This window comes from Marmota flaviventris, chromosome 15 (assembly GCF_047511675.1).
Source record: "Marmota flaviventris isolate mMarFla1 chromosome 15, mMarFla1.hap1, whole genome shotgun sequence".
Classification (NCBI taxonomy): Eukaryota; Metazoa; Chordata; class Mammalia; order Rodentia; family Sciuridae; genus Marmota; species Marmota flaviventris.
The window spans coordinates 16,086,755-16,102,426 of NC_092512.1; the positions used below are offsets into that span (position 1 = coordinate 16,086,755).

Consider the following 15,672-nt stretch of genomic DNA (forward strand, 5'->3'; position numbering starts at 1 on the left):
AGAGTATATTTTAACTGTTATATTAAATAAAGGAATTATGATAGTCATGTGAACACTGAATATAAAAGATAAATAAAATTAGATGACAGCATTTCTTTTTGTTTTAGATGATAACATTTCAAGAAATTATTTCACTTTTCATTATGTAATGCTCAATAAATACCAAGCTTTGGAAAGAGTTGAATTAATTATTTTATTAACACAGAAAAGCAATTTTCATATTCATGTCCTACTTTGTTAAGGTTTTCCGCAAATTCTTACATGATTAACATAATGCAATTCTGGTAGTTAAAACAGTATATGACTAAAAAAAAAGTTGAAACTTTTTGTTCTCTTATATTTACATATTAAATATGAATGTGAAATGATTTTGAAAATAATCCTAAGACATTACTTTGTGTTAGATATGTTTTTCAGCACAGTTGGATGTCATCCTACAAGATGTGGAGAATTTGAAAAGAATAATCCTGACATTTACTTAATGGAATTGCTAAATCTTGCTGAAAACAATAAGGGGAAGGTTGTAGCAGTAGGGGAATGTGGACTTGGTAAGTGGAAGCCAGCCACTTAGATGACTTTGAAAATAGCAGAGTTGTTCTGTAAAGTCCTAAGTAATTATTCTTTTTTATCTTTTAAAGACTTTGATCGACTACAGTTTTGTCCCAGAGATACCCAGCTCAAGTAAGGAAATTTAATGATATTAGTAATAATTGTAAAATCCTAGTAGTGATGTTTTTAAAATAACTTATGAATTGAGCACATAGTTAGATTAGGCCTCAGGATGTTTTTGTTTTTCCCTGTGTATATCAAAAGTTAAATAAAACAAATTCCATGCATATAATTCATAAGGGATATAATTGATTAACCAATTCTATTTGTTAGAAATAAGGGATGAATTTACAAGACTTTTTTGTTGTTTTTCATTTGTTTAACAGATGGATCATGCATGAACCATTCCAATGGAGAGAATGAAATTCAGTTGTGGGGGACATGATTTAAGGGCAAAGGATATTAAAAAGGGATTAAAAGATCAATCACCAAAGCAAGAAGAGCATATATTACTCTTGCTGGGCTTTGGATATTGTTAGCTGGGAACAGTGAGAACCCTTTCATAGGAGCCATGTTGAGAACTATAGCTCCTAAGAAAATTCCACAGCTCACAGGCCTCAAGGACTTCCTGTAATGCGCAACTTGCAGCTTTTAATTGGAGCTCCTATCGTATGTTGGGTCAGTTATATAGGTTGAAAATAAGAATTAGGTCAAGTCTTAATTTAAAACATGAGCACTTCAAAAACATCTTAATTATCAAGATACTAAAACATTAGAATGAACTTCTAAAGGAGGTTAACTTAATTATTCATTCATATAACAAATATTTATGGAGTTATGGAATACATGCCAGCAACTGCTGGGAACTCAAAGAATACAAAAATATGAATAAAAGTATACTAGCTGTTACTAACAACCTTTAAGAATAAACAACCTCTGTCCACCTTAATTTTTTTTTTTTCTTTTTCCAGTGTTGGGGAATCAAACTCAAGGCCTCACACATGCTAGGCAAGTGCTCTACCACTGAGCTTTGCCCCCAGCTCCATACCTTAGTTTCTGATATATAAAGGAGAATTTGGCTCAGATTCTTTCTTAAGATAACATCCACTTTTTTTGTTGTTGTTGTTGTTTGGTTTTGGTACCAGGGATTAAACCCAGGGGCATTTAACCACTGAGCCACATCCCTAGCCCTTTTTATTTATTTATCTTTATAAATAAATAAGTTGCTGAGGGTCTTGCTAAATTGCTGAAGCTGACTTTGAACTTTCAGCCCTCCTGCCTATCATAATATTTAATAATAAATACTTGTTGTCGTGTGATTTTAATTAAGCCAATAACTTTATGGCCTGAAGCAGTTTTTCATTTTATACATGCCAAAAATATGTTACTGAGTCCCCTGCCTGTTGCTTTGCTTTAAAGTGGAATCTTGATCTGTTCATTGTAGTTGAAAACCACTGCAGTAAGGAGCAGGTTTATTAGTGGAGTCAGTCATAACTTAAGATTCGAATCTCCCGAATTTCTGAAGTCTGACATCTATAGCCAAGTGGAGTAGGCTGAGTTAGAGTGAAGTCCTATGGCCACATACTTCTTTCAGGCCTCTTTTTTATATATAACCCTTTCAGAGTTGTGCAATTTGCGGTATACCATTTGCTGTGTTTCCAGGGACACATACAAGGCCACCAGCAGTGTTACTAGAGCTCTGAGCCTCTTCTGAATATCATGTAGTCAACTCACTTCACCTTAAAAGTTAACAGTTTGATAGTTTCTTAGGTTATTTCTCCACATTAGTTTTGGGCCAGGTTGAGATTTATGAATCACAGACTGTATCACAACAAGCAAGGGCAGTTGCATAGTTCCCCCAAGATTTCTTGCTAGTATATATTTTACTTATAGATGAGTTAAAGCTATTTCTAAAATGCAACTTAAATACTTGAAACTCAACTTGAGGGTTAAATGAAAACACTGATAATATCAATTCTATTTTAGTGTTCTGAAGAGACTTAAATCATCAGAGCAAGATTAGAACTAAAACAATGTGTATAGCACGATATAGTTTATGATTTAACTCCTGTGCCAGTTGTTCAGGTGTTAATCTAGTGTAGAAAGTTAGACCTTTGATAATTCAGTAAATGATTACTGAGAGCCTCCCCAGTATGATAGAAATAAGACTTGGTCCTCATGTTTTCATAGACAAGAGAGGACATAAGTAATTATAAATGGCTAGCTAGTGCTATCAGAAATCGATGTACACAGCAGAGAGGACTAACTTTTCTAGGAGAGTCCAGAAAGTCTTCAGTAAAGTAGATAGCATGTAGTCTAGGCCTTTTTTGGAGAGAATAAACTAAGGACAAACTAAAATAGGTGGAAATTTGGTAAGATTGGCAGTTTAACTTGAGATTTTTGAAAAAAAAAATAATTATAAAACACTAAATGACTTAGTGGATGAAAGATACAGAAGTAATAATCATGTTTGGATTGTTAAGGAAACAAAACCCCATGCCCCGCCCTGTCTGCAGCCTGTGCTCACACAGCACTCTGCTTGTTCCAGCACTTAGCACAGTGCATTGGTAATGTTTGTTCTGTGCTAGACAGACTTGTGTCCTGAGTGGCTTCAGTGGCACTTTAAATCTTGCTCCTGTTGTAGTTCCCTTGCACTTAGCACAGTGCTCTTGGCATAGCAGGTGCTTGGTAACTGGTAGGTGAAAGTTTAAGGAGGAAGGCTCTTTCTGATTCCTATAGGGGAACATGGGACAAAGTCTTGTAATTCAGCTTTTGCCAATGAGTTTATTCTTAGAAGAATTTAGGTTTTGCTTTGTGTTTTTATACCATCTGAAACAACATCTGATTTGTTTTTGCTTTCTTTTTGTTTTTAAATAAAAATGTCAGGAAAAAAAGAAGAGAAAAATAGAAAGTAAATTAACGTATTGAAATAGAAGACAAGACAAATTAAGGTACAATAGTTAAAGCATCTGAAAAATAACAGCATCAATAACATAGTGCTAAAAGTATGATTATTTGAATCAGCAAGTCTTGGGTATGTTTTAAAGTTGCTGTTGGTGGTTATATATCCCTTTGTACATCTTAATTTTCCTCATCCTCAAAATGAGAATAATGCTGCTTATCTTTTTAAACATATGACATGTAAAAGCTAATAGTGGCATGCCTGGCACAGAGTAAGGACTTAATAAATTGTGGCTTTTGTTATATTATTAGAAATATTGCCATTCTAAATGAAAACATTAGTTATACTTTTTGCTTAGGGTATCTTTGAGTCATCCCCTATACTTAACCGTTTCTGTGACCTGTGCTACACTCTTTCCTTGTTCCTTGTTAGAGCTCGTTTCTCTTGAGTAGGAGCAATTTGCTCTGGACAGTTTTCTTGAAGCTTTAAAATGTTAACACTGTGAAGATCTTTAAAAAAAAAATAATAATGAGATGAGATGGACATGACTGTAACCCCAGTGACTCCAGAGACAAAAGTCAGGCTGATGGCAAGTTAAAGTCCAGCCTCAATAATTCATTGAGACCCTGGCTCAAAATAGAAAGGGCTTAGTGGTAGAGAGCCCCTGGATTCAATCCCTAGTACCCACCGTCCCAAAACCAGATATCAGACAAGAATTCAAAATGATCCTTTGGGTATTTAGGGGACCGTAGAGATGAGAGATTGAGGCCATTGGCCAGCTTAGAGAGGGATTTCCAGCTTGTGTTAAGGTGTACCCGTGTCACTTGCTGGGCTTTTCAATGGCTTCAGTTCTGGTAAATAACAGCCTCCACTGCTAAACTGACCTTTCAAGCCCTTGTCTTTAGATAATATTGACCCTGAACTGTAAGAAACAGTGATCCAATCTGAAATCGAATCACAGCTTCACTCAAAGGACCAAACTTAAATAAAGAATGGTTTTCATTTATGAACTGAAATCATAAGTAAATCAGGCAGAGATGCCAATTCCTGCCCCATAACTTATATCATTGTTTCAAGTTAGCGTGGTAATTTTCTTCCTTTAAAGACAATTATCATTTGATATTGCATACAAATTATCCTTGATTTTATCATTAGTATTTATTTTTTTACCACATGCCCTCTAATGATACTAGATAGCTTAAACTCAGGGACCTTTCTTTTCTCCAACTACGTAAAATTGCAGTCATGAGCTTTTTTGTTTTCATAAATCATCCTTTTGCCTACCTCATGATAGAAAGCTAATTTCTAAACCAACCATTAGATTCTGTAAATTTGTGCCTTAGTCATTTGACTTAGTTCATGGATCTGTAGGGATGGGTAGCCTAGAGTGGTTAGCACAAAGTAGTCTGGTGGTCAGCCGGCCTCACTGGTAGGGGGCCTGCAGCCTCCTGTTCTTCTCTACCACTAATGCCTGCTCTGGGTCTGGATCTCATGGATTATGGGATGTTTGTTTCATTTGCTGGGATTTGGTTGAGACACTAGTTTAAAAGTAGTTCTTCAGGGGAACATCTGCCATCACGCTAATTATAAACCATACATTTCTTCTAACAATCATTAGTAAAATGCTACCTGCTTACTAAGCAGTTATGATGGAAAACCTAACAAACAGTTCTGAAAATAAATTTTTAATCCCAGAAACTGTAGTTTCCCTTTCCAGAAAATGTGTTATAAAAAGCCCTCTGCTAAGCCTGATATGTTTTAATGTCTGAATTCACTATTTTAGAGCTATCATTTCTAGAGAATAAAATTCCTTAATTAAAAAAATCATTTGACAATAGTCCTTCTTTTGCTAAAATAAAATTTTTAATAGGAAAATATTTTGTGTTATGCAGATACTTTGAAAAACAATTTGAACTGTCAGAAAAATCAAAATTACCAATGTTTCTTCATTGTCGAAACTCACATACTGAGTTTTTAGGTGAGTTAAAAATAAACTCATTTAGAATTTAAGAATTGTTCAAAAATCAAGCTAATTCCTATAAGTTCTTTCTATTTTTAATTCACAGACATAATGAAAAGAAATAGAGATCGGTGTGTAGGTGGGGTGGTAAGTATAGAATGGTTGTCTTTAATTTATGATACACAAAAACATCTTGGTTAATAAGTGTGGCTTGTAAAGTAATTCAGATGTCAGTTCTACACCCATTATTTGAAAGACATGTAAGTTTACTAGTGGATTTATGGGTCAGATGTAGGAAACACAGAAACCACACTGTTTCAATTATACTTTCTTTGTTCAATGTACAAGAATGAGTATAAAATTCTATTCACAGGAAAACCCCATGAATTTACTTCTACACATTCTGATGCTACGCATGATATTCTTTTTCTGTCTCTTCCATTAGCCATTCATGAATGTTCTTCAGTTTAAATTTTGAGAAACTTATATATTTGTATAATATCTTAAAATATTTCACTATTAGTTTCAGATTTGTTTTCTCTGATCTAGAGACTCATTTTCCTTTCTATAATTTATATTTCACTTGAAATACTGCTCCCATATGGACATTTCAGTCACTGATTTTCAGACATTTCCCATAAATAACATCTGACTATCACCTAGTTCAGAAATCAATGACAGTGATTTTTAGTCTTTTCAAATCATGGACTGTTTTTGAGAATTCACTTTAGAAAAATGTTCAGATATATAGATTTTCAAATACAATTTCAGGAGAGTCTCAGTGACTCTCTAGCAAAAAAAAAAAAAAAAAAAAAAAAACAAACTATTATTCCAGGTATAATAAAATCAGTTTACTGTGCCAACCAAGGGGAGAGGAAATAGCCCTGAGCACCCATTATGTATGGGTGCCTGTCTTTGAGTTTCATGTGCATTTTCTCAGTGTTTAGCCTTTGCCTCATTTTTTGTACCATTTGTTATATGTATGTATTCTATATCGCTTTGGAGTTAATGTTACTGTGTACATTTTCTCTGTAATTTATTGACTCTCTAATTTATCCTTTTGGAACTGTACCTGGGAATTGAGAGGTTTTAATGCCCTTTGCATAGCCAGTGGTATTTATTATGGCCTGCAGACTCCACCTCTCTTTTGCTTTATTTCTAAGTAAGCTTTTACTTGGATGATTCTATAATAGTTTTAAAAAATTAACACCACCAACAACAAATCCAATGTAAATGTTTGATTTTTAGTAAAAAAGAAATTACCAAAAATTATTTTGCCATTAATTGAGGTTGTGTTTTCTAGTCGACTAAAAATGTGAGGGAAAGAATAATCCCTTTATGGAGAGCTGTGTAACAAATTTCTTAATTATTGGGAGATGTTAGCCATAGTATGTTTCAGATTCTCTGGACTCAGCAGTAATGTGACATCATCTTGTTTGTAAAGGAAGTGCTGTTGTTATTTGTTATTATTGATTACATAAATATACCTGAAGAATGAAAAACTACATGTGAACCCCTATGTCTTTAAAGGTGAAAAATACTATCTCATTCCTTTTTGCCTGTTAAGTCAATATTATTGACTGTGTAACAATTTACATTTTTAAAGCTTACCTCTTTATAGAGCTTCTTAAAACTTGCCTCTTAAATTTTTTCTATTCTAGAAAAAATATACTCAAAACAGAAAAATTCAGTGTTTTCAATAGTGGTATGACATTTCCAAGCTTGGAAACATGACTGCCCTTCTATGGTGATACTGGTGCAGACACCAACACAGCACTCTAGAGAGAAATCCTAGCCAGCTAATCCCTTGCTGTATCACTGGAGATGACAATAGGTTATAATTGTGAAACCTTAGTGAAAATTAAAATTGTAGGGGCTACCACATCTGAAACCCTATGATCCCCAAACCCTTACATGCATCTATTATTTTTGCTTAGGAAGTCTTTTAGTGTTATGTAGAATTTTAAAGAATAATTATAATAAAATTATGCCTGTATGTCCCTAGGTGCATTCATTTGATGGTACCAAGGAAGCAGCAGCTGCTCTGATTGACTTGGATCTTTATATAGGGTTTAATGGTTGGTACGTTCTTAAGGTTTTTTGTTTGTTTTAACTTTTATGTTAAGCATGTTTCTTAAATTGTTTTACAATGAATTGCTGATATTTATTTTTTATTAAAGTATGTGTGTTTTTCATTGATCCTGGCCCAAGAATTTTAGTATTTATGTAAGAAATGGAACAGTACTATTTACCATTACAAGTGAAAGCCTGAAAGTCTTAGACTTCTACTGTGTTCTAATAATAGAAACAGTCTGCTGAAATCAGCAGCTAGCTTTTTCTAACAATCCGATTTATTCCCAAGTCATTTTATCTATTTAAAATGTATGGTTTATAGCATTGTATATACATATATATGTCATGTCTGATCATGGGAGAAAGGTTATTCTTTGACAATCATTTATATATCTCTGTAGGCTAAGAAACCAGGCTTAAATAAGTTAAGAAACAGGTATAAAGTTACTCCCAAGTTTAAGAACCTGTGTCCTCTGGCTTCTGGCTCTGTGACCTTTCTGCTGTAACCCCACACTAAACCTCAAACACCAGTGCAGTCACTGGCATAGCTTGGGCCTGGGCTGGTTTTGTGTCAGACGTATAAGAGCTTCCGCCAGGATCTTTTCACAGGATGTCAGTGTAGCTTATTAAAATAAATCACAGTATAGTACAAGACTCCTTTCCCTCTTCAGTGTTTCTTTCCAATGTCACTTTTCTGATTAAATAATTTAAAATCTTTGGGAATAGAATAATGGAATTACTTATTTGCTATAGAGTTCAGTATATAAATGTTCTAGATGCCTCTTTCACATTTTGGGGTGTGTGGGGGGTCGGGTAACGGGGATTGAACTCAGGGGCACTCGGCCACTGAGCCACATCCCCAGCTCTATTTTGTATTTTATTCAGAGACAGGATCTCACTGAGTTGCTTAGCACCTTGCTTTAGCTGAGGCTAGCTTTGAACTCTGTCCTCCTGCTTCAGCCTCCTGAGCCACTGGGATTACAGGCATGTGCCACTGTGCCCAGTCTTATATTTAAATTCATGGTTTGGTTTAATTTATAAATTAATATTTAAAGGAATACATGCATAGTGATTAAAAAGTCAAGTAGGACTAAGGACTTATAAGCAACTATCACAAACCCCACCCAGCATGCCCCAGCCTCTAAGTCAGCTCTTCCAGAGCAACCACTTCGCTGTATGTCACAGTATTTCCAAATTATGTGCATCTACTCTTATTTTATGATTCATCCCCTTTGCCTATTCTCATTATAAGCACTGGAATTCTTATATCCCGCACTAACTCCACCTCCATTATTCCTTCCATTGTAGTTATTTCAGAATTTTTGAGTTTATGCATATTCAATGTTTTCATTATGTCTTTATATACATTTTGACTGCTGATCCATGTGGTATACCACTTTTATTTTTCTGAAGTAACTTTTCTTGGTTTTCTTCAAACTTTGAGGCCCTCTAATACTTGCCACAGTTCTACAAAATGTTTTTATCTGTTTTTTCTCCATGAGGAAATCTATCTAGATAATCTGATAGCTCCATTAGTTCCATACCCTGCTCTTTCTGTTTAGACTAGTGTCTTGTCTGATAGCACTCCTATTTTGAGGCCCCCAATATTACTTGTTTTGGTGGTCTAAATTCTCTGTTTCCTAAGAAAGTTTTCATGAGAAGTAAAGTTTTTGAGATTTTTGCATGTTTTAAAATGAACTTACTGTATTCTTAAAAGTTTTCCTGCATAGCAAATGAAACTACCAACTTTTGGTTCCTGGGCATGAAATTCTACATGAGAAATCATTTTCACTGAGAACTTACATTGTTTGATCAGTAGGTTCTAGTTGATAGTGAACAGTTAGTTGATATATTGATTCCCAGTGTCTTCTTGGGGACCTTGTTTTTCCTTTGGAAGATTTTAGTTATGCCTGGTATTATAGAATTTCGCAAAGATGTGTTTTGATGTTCTTATTTTGTTTTCTGGTCCCTCTCTATGCTGCTCTCTTACTGGCCTCTTCCAGCTGGAGGCTTCTATCAGTCCTGGAGAATTTTCTTCATATTTTTTTTAGTATCCCAGATTGATAAGTCTGATATTCTTTTTATTCTACAATTTCCATCTGTATTTCTGCTTTTTTTTTTTTTTATAAAAAGTGCTTTATTTTCAACCTTTTTAAAATTAAATATTTCTTTTTGTTTTCAGTCTTTGAAAGCTTTTTAAAATACCAGTCTTAACAGATGCAGTGAGTTCTCATCTCTAAAGATATGAATTATAGTTGAAAATGTTTTGATTGCTTTTATTTCTTCCTTTATTCTCTCATCATTGGGGCTTTCTTCAATGGCAGTTCTTCGTTGTCTATTAAAAAAAAAAAATAGCTGCTTGGAAGTGCTGTAGGAGACAGTCCATCAGTTGGGAGGCTCAGATGGCGAACTGACTTTTCCACTAGGGATTCCCAAATACCATTTTATAGAGAGCTTTTTCTGGTTGGTTCATTTCTCCAAAAAGGGATCCTCTGGTCTCTGCTGGAAAAGTGGGGTAGGGACTGACAACCGTACCTGACACTGTCCTGGAGCAAGATGGGATTAGAGGTCTCCCCACAGCAGTCAGTCTTCATTTCAGCCCACCTCACCCCTGCACTCTACTCATTTGTGCTTACTGTTCTCTGATGCGCTCTGATTTAGGTTTCCTCCTTCCTCAACCATAGATAAGTAATCTGGGAGCCCCATCATTTCTTTACCCAGACTTTTCAAACAACTCTTGTTTTTATCCCCTGCTTTATCCTAGCTTTCTATATCTCATTCTCAGGTTCTTAGAAATGTGGTTTGCTTCTTTTTAATGTGTGTCTCTGCAGACACATAACTTTTAAAAGCATTTAAACATGTCATTTATCATTTCTCCATGTGCTTTCTATGTTGTGGTTCAAGGTTAACAAATATTTACTAGTTTTGATTTCTTGTCCCCTCCTCCCCTACCTCCTCCTTTCTGTCCACTAAAAGAATAGAAAAAGAACAAATGTTTACCGATTTCAGCAAAGATTACTGTTTTATTTTCCTTGTTCTTTTGGATGACTTTCAAGAGGTAGTAAAAAAGATCAGTGGTTTCCAGGGTTAAGAAGGGTGTGTGGGAGGGATGAATAGGCAGAGCACAGAGGGTTTTTAGACAGTGAAACTACTCCAGATGAAATTATGATGTATCTATGTTGTTTGTCCAAACCCACAGAATGTATATCACCAAGAGCGAACAATAATGTCAATTGTGGGCTTATGGGCCATGATGATGTTTTGATGTGGGCTCATTAATTCTAACAAATGTACCACTGTATTGTGGATTTTTAGAGTGTGGTTGGCTGTGTTTACACGGGGGCATGAGATGTTACTTAGAATGTCTACCTTCTGCTCAGTTTGGCTATGAACATACAACTGTTCTAAAAATGATTTAATATTTATAATTATTTTAAAATACAAGGACAGTATTATTTGTCATCAAATTATATCGTAAACCATCCCAAACCTCACTGGCAAATTGCAGCAAGCACTCAGATCCACAGTCATTGGTCTTGGATCATTTGGAATTTGGCTGCCACAGGTTGCGTTTTCCTTCTGGGCACCCAGGCTGAAGAGGTAGCAACTCCTCAGTGCATGTTTACTTATCATGCCATCCAGATGACAAAAAGGTACATTGCCTATGGTCATCTCCTCACACTGGCCTAAAGCATGTCTTGAAGCCATGGACAGATTCAGAGTGGAGTTCGTCCTTTTTATAAGAAACCATGGCAAGAGTACAGATACCTAATTCTGTTAAAGGATGCTGAAGAATTAGGAGCAGTAATCCAGTGTCTCAGGGGCTGAAAATGAAAGTTAATAAAATGAAAGTTAACTGCCTTATGAACACCTCTCAGTTATGCAAATAAATTTTTTAAAAAGTTAAGCTTTTACTTAGACTGATACAGAAAAACTATTGAAAAATCAATTGATAAACCTGAAAAAATATCCTTTCTAAAGGCAGATCTAGTTGAAATGATTTAAATTTGGATTCTGTGAAGAATGAGTGTACATATACAAAAATTTCGAAAATACATTGCAAATAAATTTGTTACGGGGTTTTGGTTTTTAAAAATTTAAATGTTTATGATATGAAAAAGTCACTAAATGCTACCTTTAAAGTAAATATACACTATTTTTTTTTAAGCTCACTGAAAACTGAGGCTAATTTGGAAGTCTTGAAGTCAATACCTAGTGAAAAATTAATGATTGAAACTGGTAAGTTGATATTTTCATATTAAACCATACTTACTACCCTCCAGAAAATAGCTAGAGAAGGAAATGTGACTTCAACATCACTGCTAAATATCCTAAAATAGCATGCTGAGCTTCAACAGTTATACTTCCCCAAAGATTTTATTTTAATTGGTGAAGAATTATGCAAGTGGTTTTTATTTTCAATTTTAGAAATTTGGCTAAGCCTGAAAACTTCAAAAACACAAATAAGTGGGGGGTATGTGTGTGTCAGGATCCATGATAACTAAAGAGGTTGTAATTATATGAATATTTAATTAAATAAGGAATCTAACTCAGGACTTCATCCAGAGCTTCAAGATAAATAAAAAAATTGGGACTGGGGTTGTAGCTCAATGGTTGAGCATTTGCCTTACATGTGTGAGGCACTGGGTTTGATCCTCAGCACCATATGAAAAAAATATATATTTTTTTTAGAGTAAAATAAAGATATTATGTTCATCTACAACTAAATATATAAGTAATTACCTAAGTAATTCTTTTAAAAACATTAACAAATGTCTTATTTATAATGTCTACTTCTGCCACATTTTTAAAGTAAACTGAGAAAACTTATATAAGATTTTAGAATCTATTTAAAATAAAAGAGATAAAAGCTAAAATTTATCTAAATGTTGTGGCTCAAGGCTTTTATACCTTGCCTTTAAAGTTCAGATTGAGCCACTCTGGAGAAATTACTTTTATTTCCTTGGGAAGTCATGAAATGAGAAGATTCCATTAAAAGTACAATGTTTGTAAAATATGTAACCTATTATAATGATCAAAGTAGTATTCAAGGCCAGTTTCACATTCAGAAGTGGCACTATAGAAATTTATCTCAAATGTTTTCCTGTTAGAATTGTATTTCTTTTAGGTTTAGATCTTTTGTTAAAGCATGTATAATTTTACAATATTTGTTAGGTTAAGGTCTTTTGTTAAATATAACATAAAAGTGAGTCTTAATGTTTAAGATGCAATTTGGGATTTTATCTCGTGCTTTTCTTAGAACTGTTTTCAGATGCATTAATTTCACTGCTTTGAAGCTAAGTAATGGCTTGTTACTTAAAAGGTTTTGTATTTGTTTAATAATGTTCATAAGAAAACAATTTTTAAAAAGTAAACCCTTTAACAGACACTTCTTTACCTAACTCTAGATGCACCTTGGTGTGGAGTCAAAAATACACATGCTGGATCAAAATATGTAAAAACTTCATTTCCTACAAAAAAGAAATGGGAAAATGGGCATTGTTTAAAAGATAGAAATGAACCCTGTCATATAATGTAAGTGTTTTGCTGTTATGGTCTTTAAAAATTATTGACAATAACCACCAAATGCCACTTACAAAATGAACTCAAGGAACAAAATTCAACGTTTCATAAAATCCAAGTCAAGTTCGGGTCAGTCTTTAACAAATGTACACCACAATGGTACATGTTAGAAATAATGAATCTGCAGTGACACATCTTTATGACCCAAAGTTAAAGTTCAGGTCAAAGGTCATTTTAATAGTGATTTGGAGGAATCTGAATTTGTACCTATTGCTGTTATCTCAGCTCCTATATTCACTTTCTCTCAATTCAATGACTTTTAATTTAGCAATGAAAAAATCTAATTGGTCACCTATCATTTTGTAGGATCTTAAAACTATTCATATCACCTTACCTTGTTGAAGTTTATTCTTATGTAACTTCATTGCTGCTGTTTGTAATCAGTTAGCCTTAGCAGACCTTTTTTAAATGATATTTGCATTTTAAATGATTTGACCACCTTAGGAAATCACACATTTCTTTAAGCCTTAGAACAAAATGATAAATGAAAGAATTTCCTTTTCCCAATCAAAAAAATTTAACAAGGGGGGCAGAACTTCATAGTATATTTCCTAAAATGTAGTAACTTGAGTCATTTTATTATAATTTTAGCACATGAAAATACTCACTCGTGTCAAAAGCTACAGTGAATCTTATAACAAACTAGGAAAGCTAGTTTTACCATGTTAATGGGCACATATCGAATTTAACTGGGACCAGAGACATAGCAACTGTCTGCCTTGAAAGGAACTAGGAGTGCTTTAAGGTGACATTTCAGTTGTTTACTTAGCATAACTGGGAATTAGGCCAGTCAAAGACAAACACCTTGAGCAAAGGCAGACACAGAAAAGACTTGGCTGATCTACAGCAAGGAGCCTAGTGTGGGAATAAGTAAGATGCATGGTTTAGGTAGAAGGCAGCAGAATGAGGCTGGATTGTCCAGGTCTTTATGACAACCTTAGTTTTGACTTTATCAGGACCCAAAGGATTTCAAACAGGAGAATGGCATGATTTTAAGGTATCATTAGTAATCAGTGTGGGGAAGGACAGGAAAGGAGATAGGTAGTAAGGATTGTACAGATCTTGCATAACTGAAAACCTATGCCTGGTGTGCTATATAAACAAAACCATTGAATTCTCAAGGATAATATACATTTTTAATTATTTTTTTAAGAATATCTTCAGGGCTGGGGCTGTAGCTCAGTGGCAGAGCACTTGCTTAGCATGTGTGAAGCAATGGGTTCAATCCTCAGCACCACATAAAAATAAACAAATAAAATAAAGGCATTCTGTCCATCTACAACTACAAAAAATTAAAAAAAAAATAACTTCAGCTTTAGGCCATTGAAACCACATAAAAATAGACTAGATGGCAAGAGATGTTTGAAGATTGCCATACACTTTGTATTACCAATTCCTTTGGGTGTTCACAGTTAAGATACCCATAAAGGGAACAGAAAACTTATTACAAAGAGTATCTAAATGTTTAATTTACACTAGAACCTTCTAATTCATGTATCTTACCTATATGTAATAGTAAGGAAACACTGACAATTATCATTTTAGGTAAAGAAAGTTGATAGACCGACCCATGGGCTATTCTCTGTCTTACAGGACAGAAAGTATAGGAACATAAAGCCCTCACCCTCAACCACACTTTATTCTTCCTCTGCTGTCATTCTTAGTGGTTATGTAGCCATTTCTCGGTATCTTTAAAGGACTAGTTCTTCAAATAGTGGGTTAGTAAGTCTGTATAAAGAAAATTTGGGGTGCCGTCCTCCCAATTATCATTATATACAAATAAATGTAAATAAAACTGAACCCAAAGTAGAAAAGTACTTACCCTCATTACATGCAATATACATATCCTCCTAATTTTTAAAATGTTCCATCATGACTCACTGAAGTGTTATGACCTACAGTTTTAAAGGATGCTTCCTTTCTGCTGGGTTAACACCATGATTGTGGTACACATGGTATAGAAGGCCAATTTTAAACTTACTTGATGCTGTTCTTGGTTCTATTTCTACCCAAGTCAGCTTCAGCACTTTGTCTCTAATTGCTGCTACAAAGTTTTTTCTATTGATATTGTTAAAAACAACTGTTAAGCTTATTGTTAAAGGTAGTACAAGGTCTTCCTTTATGTGAAAAAAATATTATATACCTTTAGAACAGAATACATGCTTGGAAATTTAACCATCCTTTTTTGTTTTGTTTTAGTCAAATACTGGAGATAATGTCAGCAGTAAGAGATGAAGATCCACTTGAATTAGCCAATACACTCTATAACAACACCATTAAATTATTTTTTTCCTGATACTGGTATATCTTCCATTTTCCATCATGTATGTAACAATTTCATGATAAAACTGACTTTAAGTTTTAATAAAGAAAATTCTCTGGATGTCATCTAAATAGGTATCATCTTCAATTTTTATCTATAAAATCAGATCAAGATTTTTTAATATCATTTAATGCTCTAGTTTAAAATGATTAGATCACACCTATTTTCATTGTGTAATTTAATCAAGTATGAAAATACAATTTTATAATACTTCAAACAGAATGACTGATTTTACCTAAAAATTAAATAGTACAGTCTGGTCTATATCAAAGCTTAGTTGAT

At 34.0% G+C, this 15,672-nt stretch overlaps 1 protein-coding gene across 8 annotated transcripts in view; it reads left to right on the plus strand.

Moving 5' to 3' along the window:
- The window catches only part of Tatdn1 (TatD DNase domain containing 1), a 33,611-nt gene extending 18,150 nt beyond the window's left edge, over nt 1-15,461 (plus strand). For 4 of the 8 annotated variants that reach the window (XM_027949884.2, XM_071602137.1, XM_027949865.3 and 1 more), the window contains 8 exons: nt 405-548; nt 639-681; nt 5,344-5,429; nt 5,518-5,558; nt 7,417-7,493; nt 11,653-11,723; nt 12,893-13,019; nt 15,267-15,461. In XM_027949884.2, the coding sequence (XP_027805685.1) occupies nt 405-548; nt 639-681; nt 5,344-5,429; nt 5,518-5,558; nt 7,417-7,493; nt 11,653-11,723; nt 12,893-13,019; nt 15,267-15,363 (686 nt within the window). In that variant the 3' untranslated portion in view covers nt 15,364-15,461. Of the gene's footprint in view, nt 1-404; nt 549-638; nt 682-3,435; nt 3,501-5,343; nt 5,430-5,517; nt 5,559-7,416; nt 7,494-11,652; nt 11,724-12,892; nt 13,020-15,266 lie in introns of those variants that run through there. The other 4 variants (XR_011704663.1, XM_027949900.3, XM_034636936.2 and 1 more) reach the window with 4 other exon arrangements.
- The last annotated feature ends 211 nt before the right edge of the window (nt 15,462-15,672 follow it).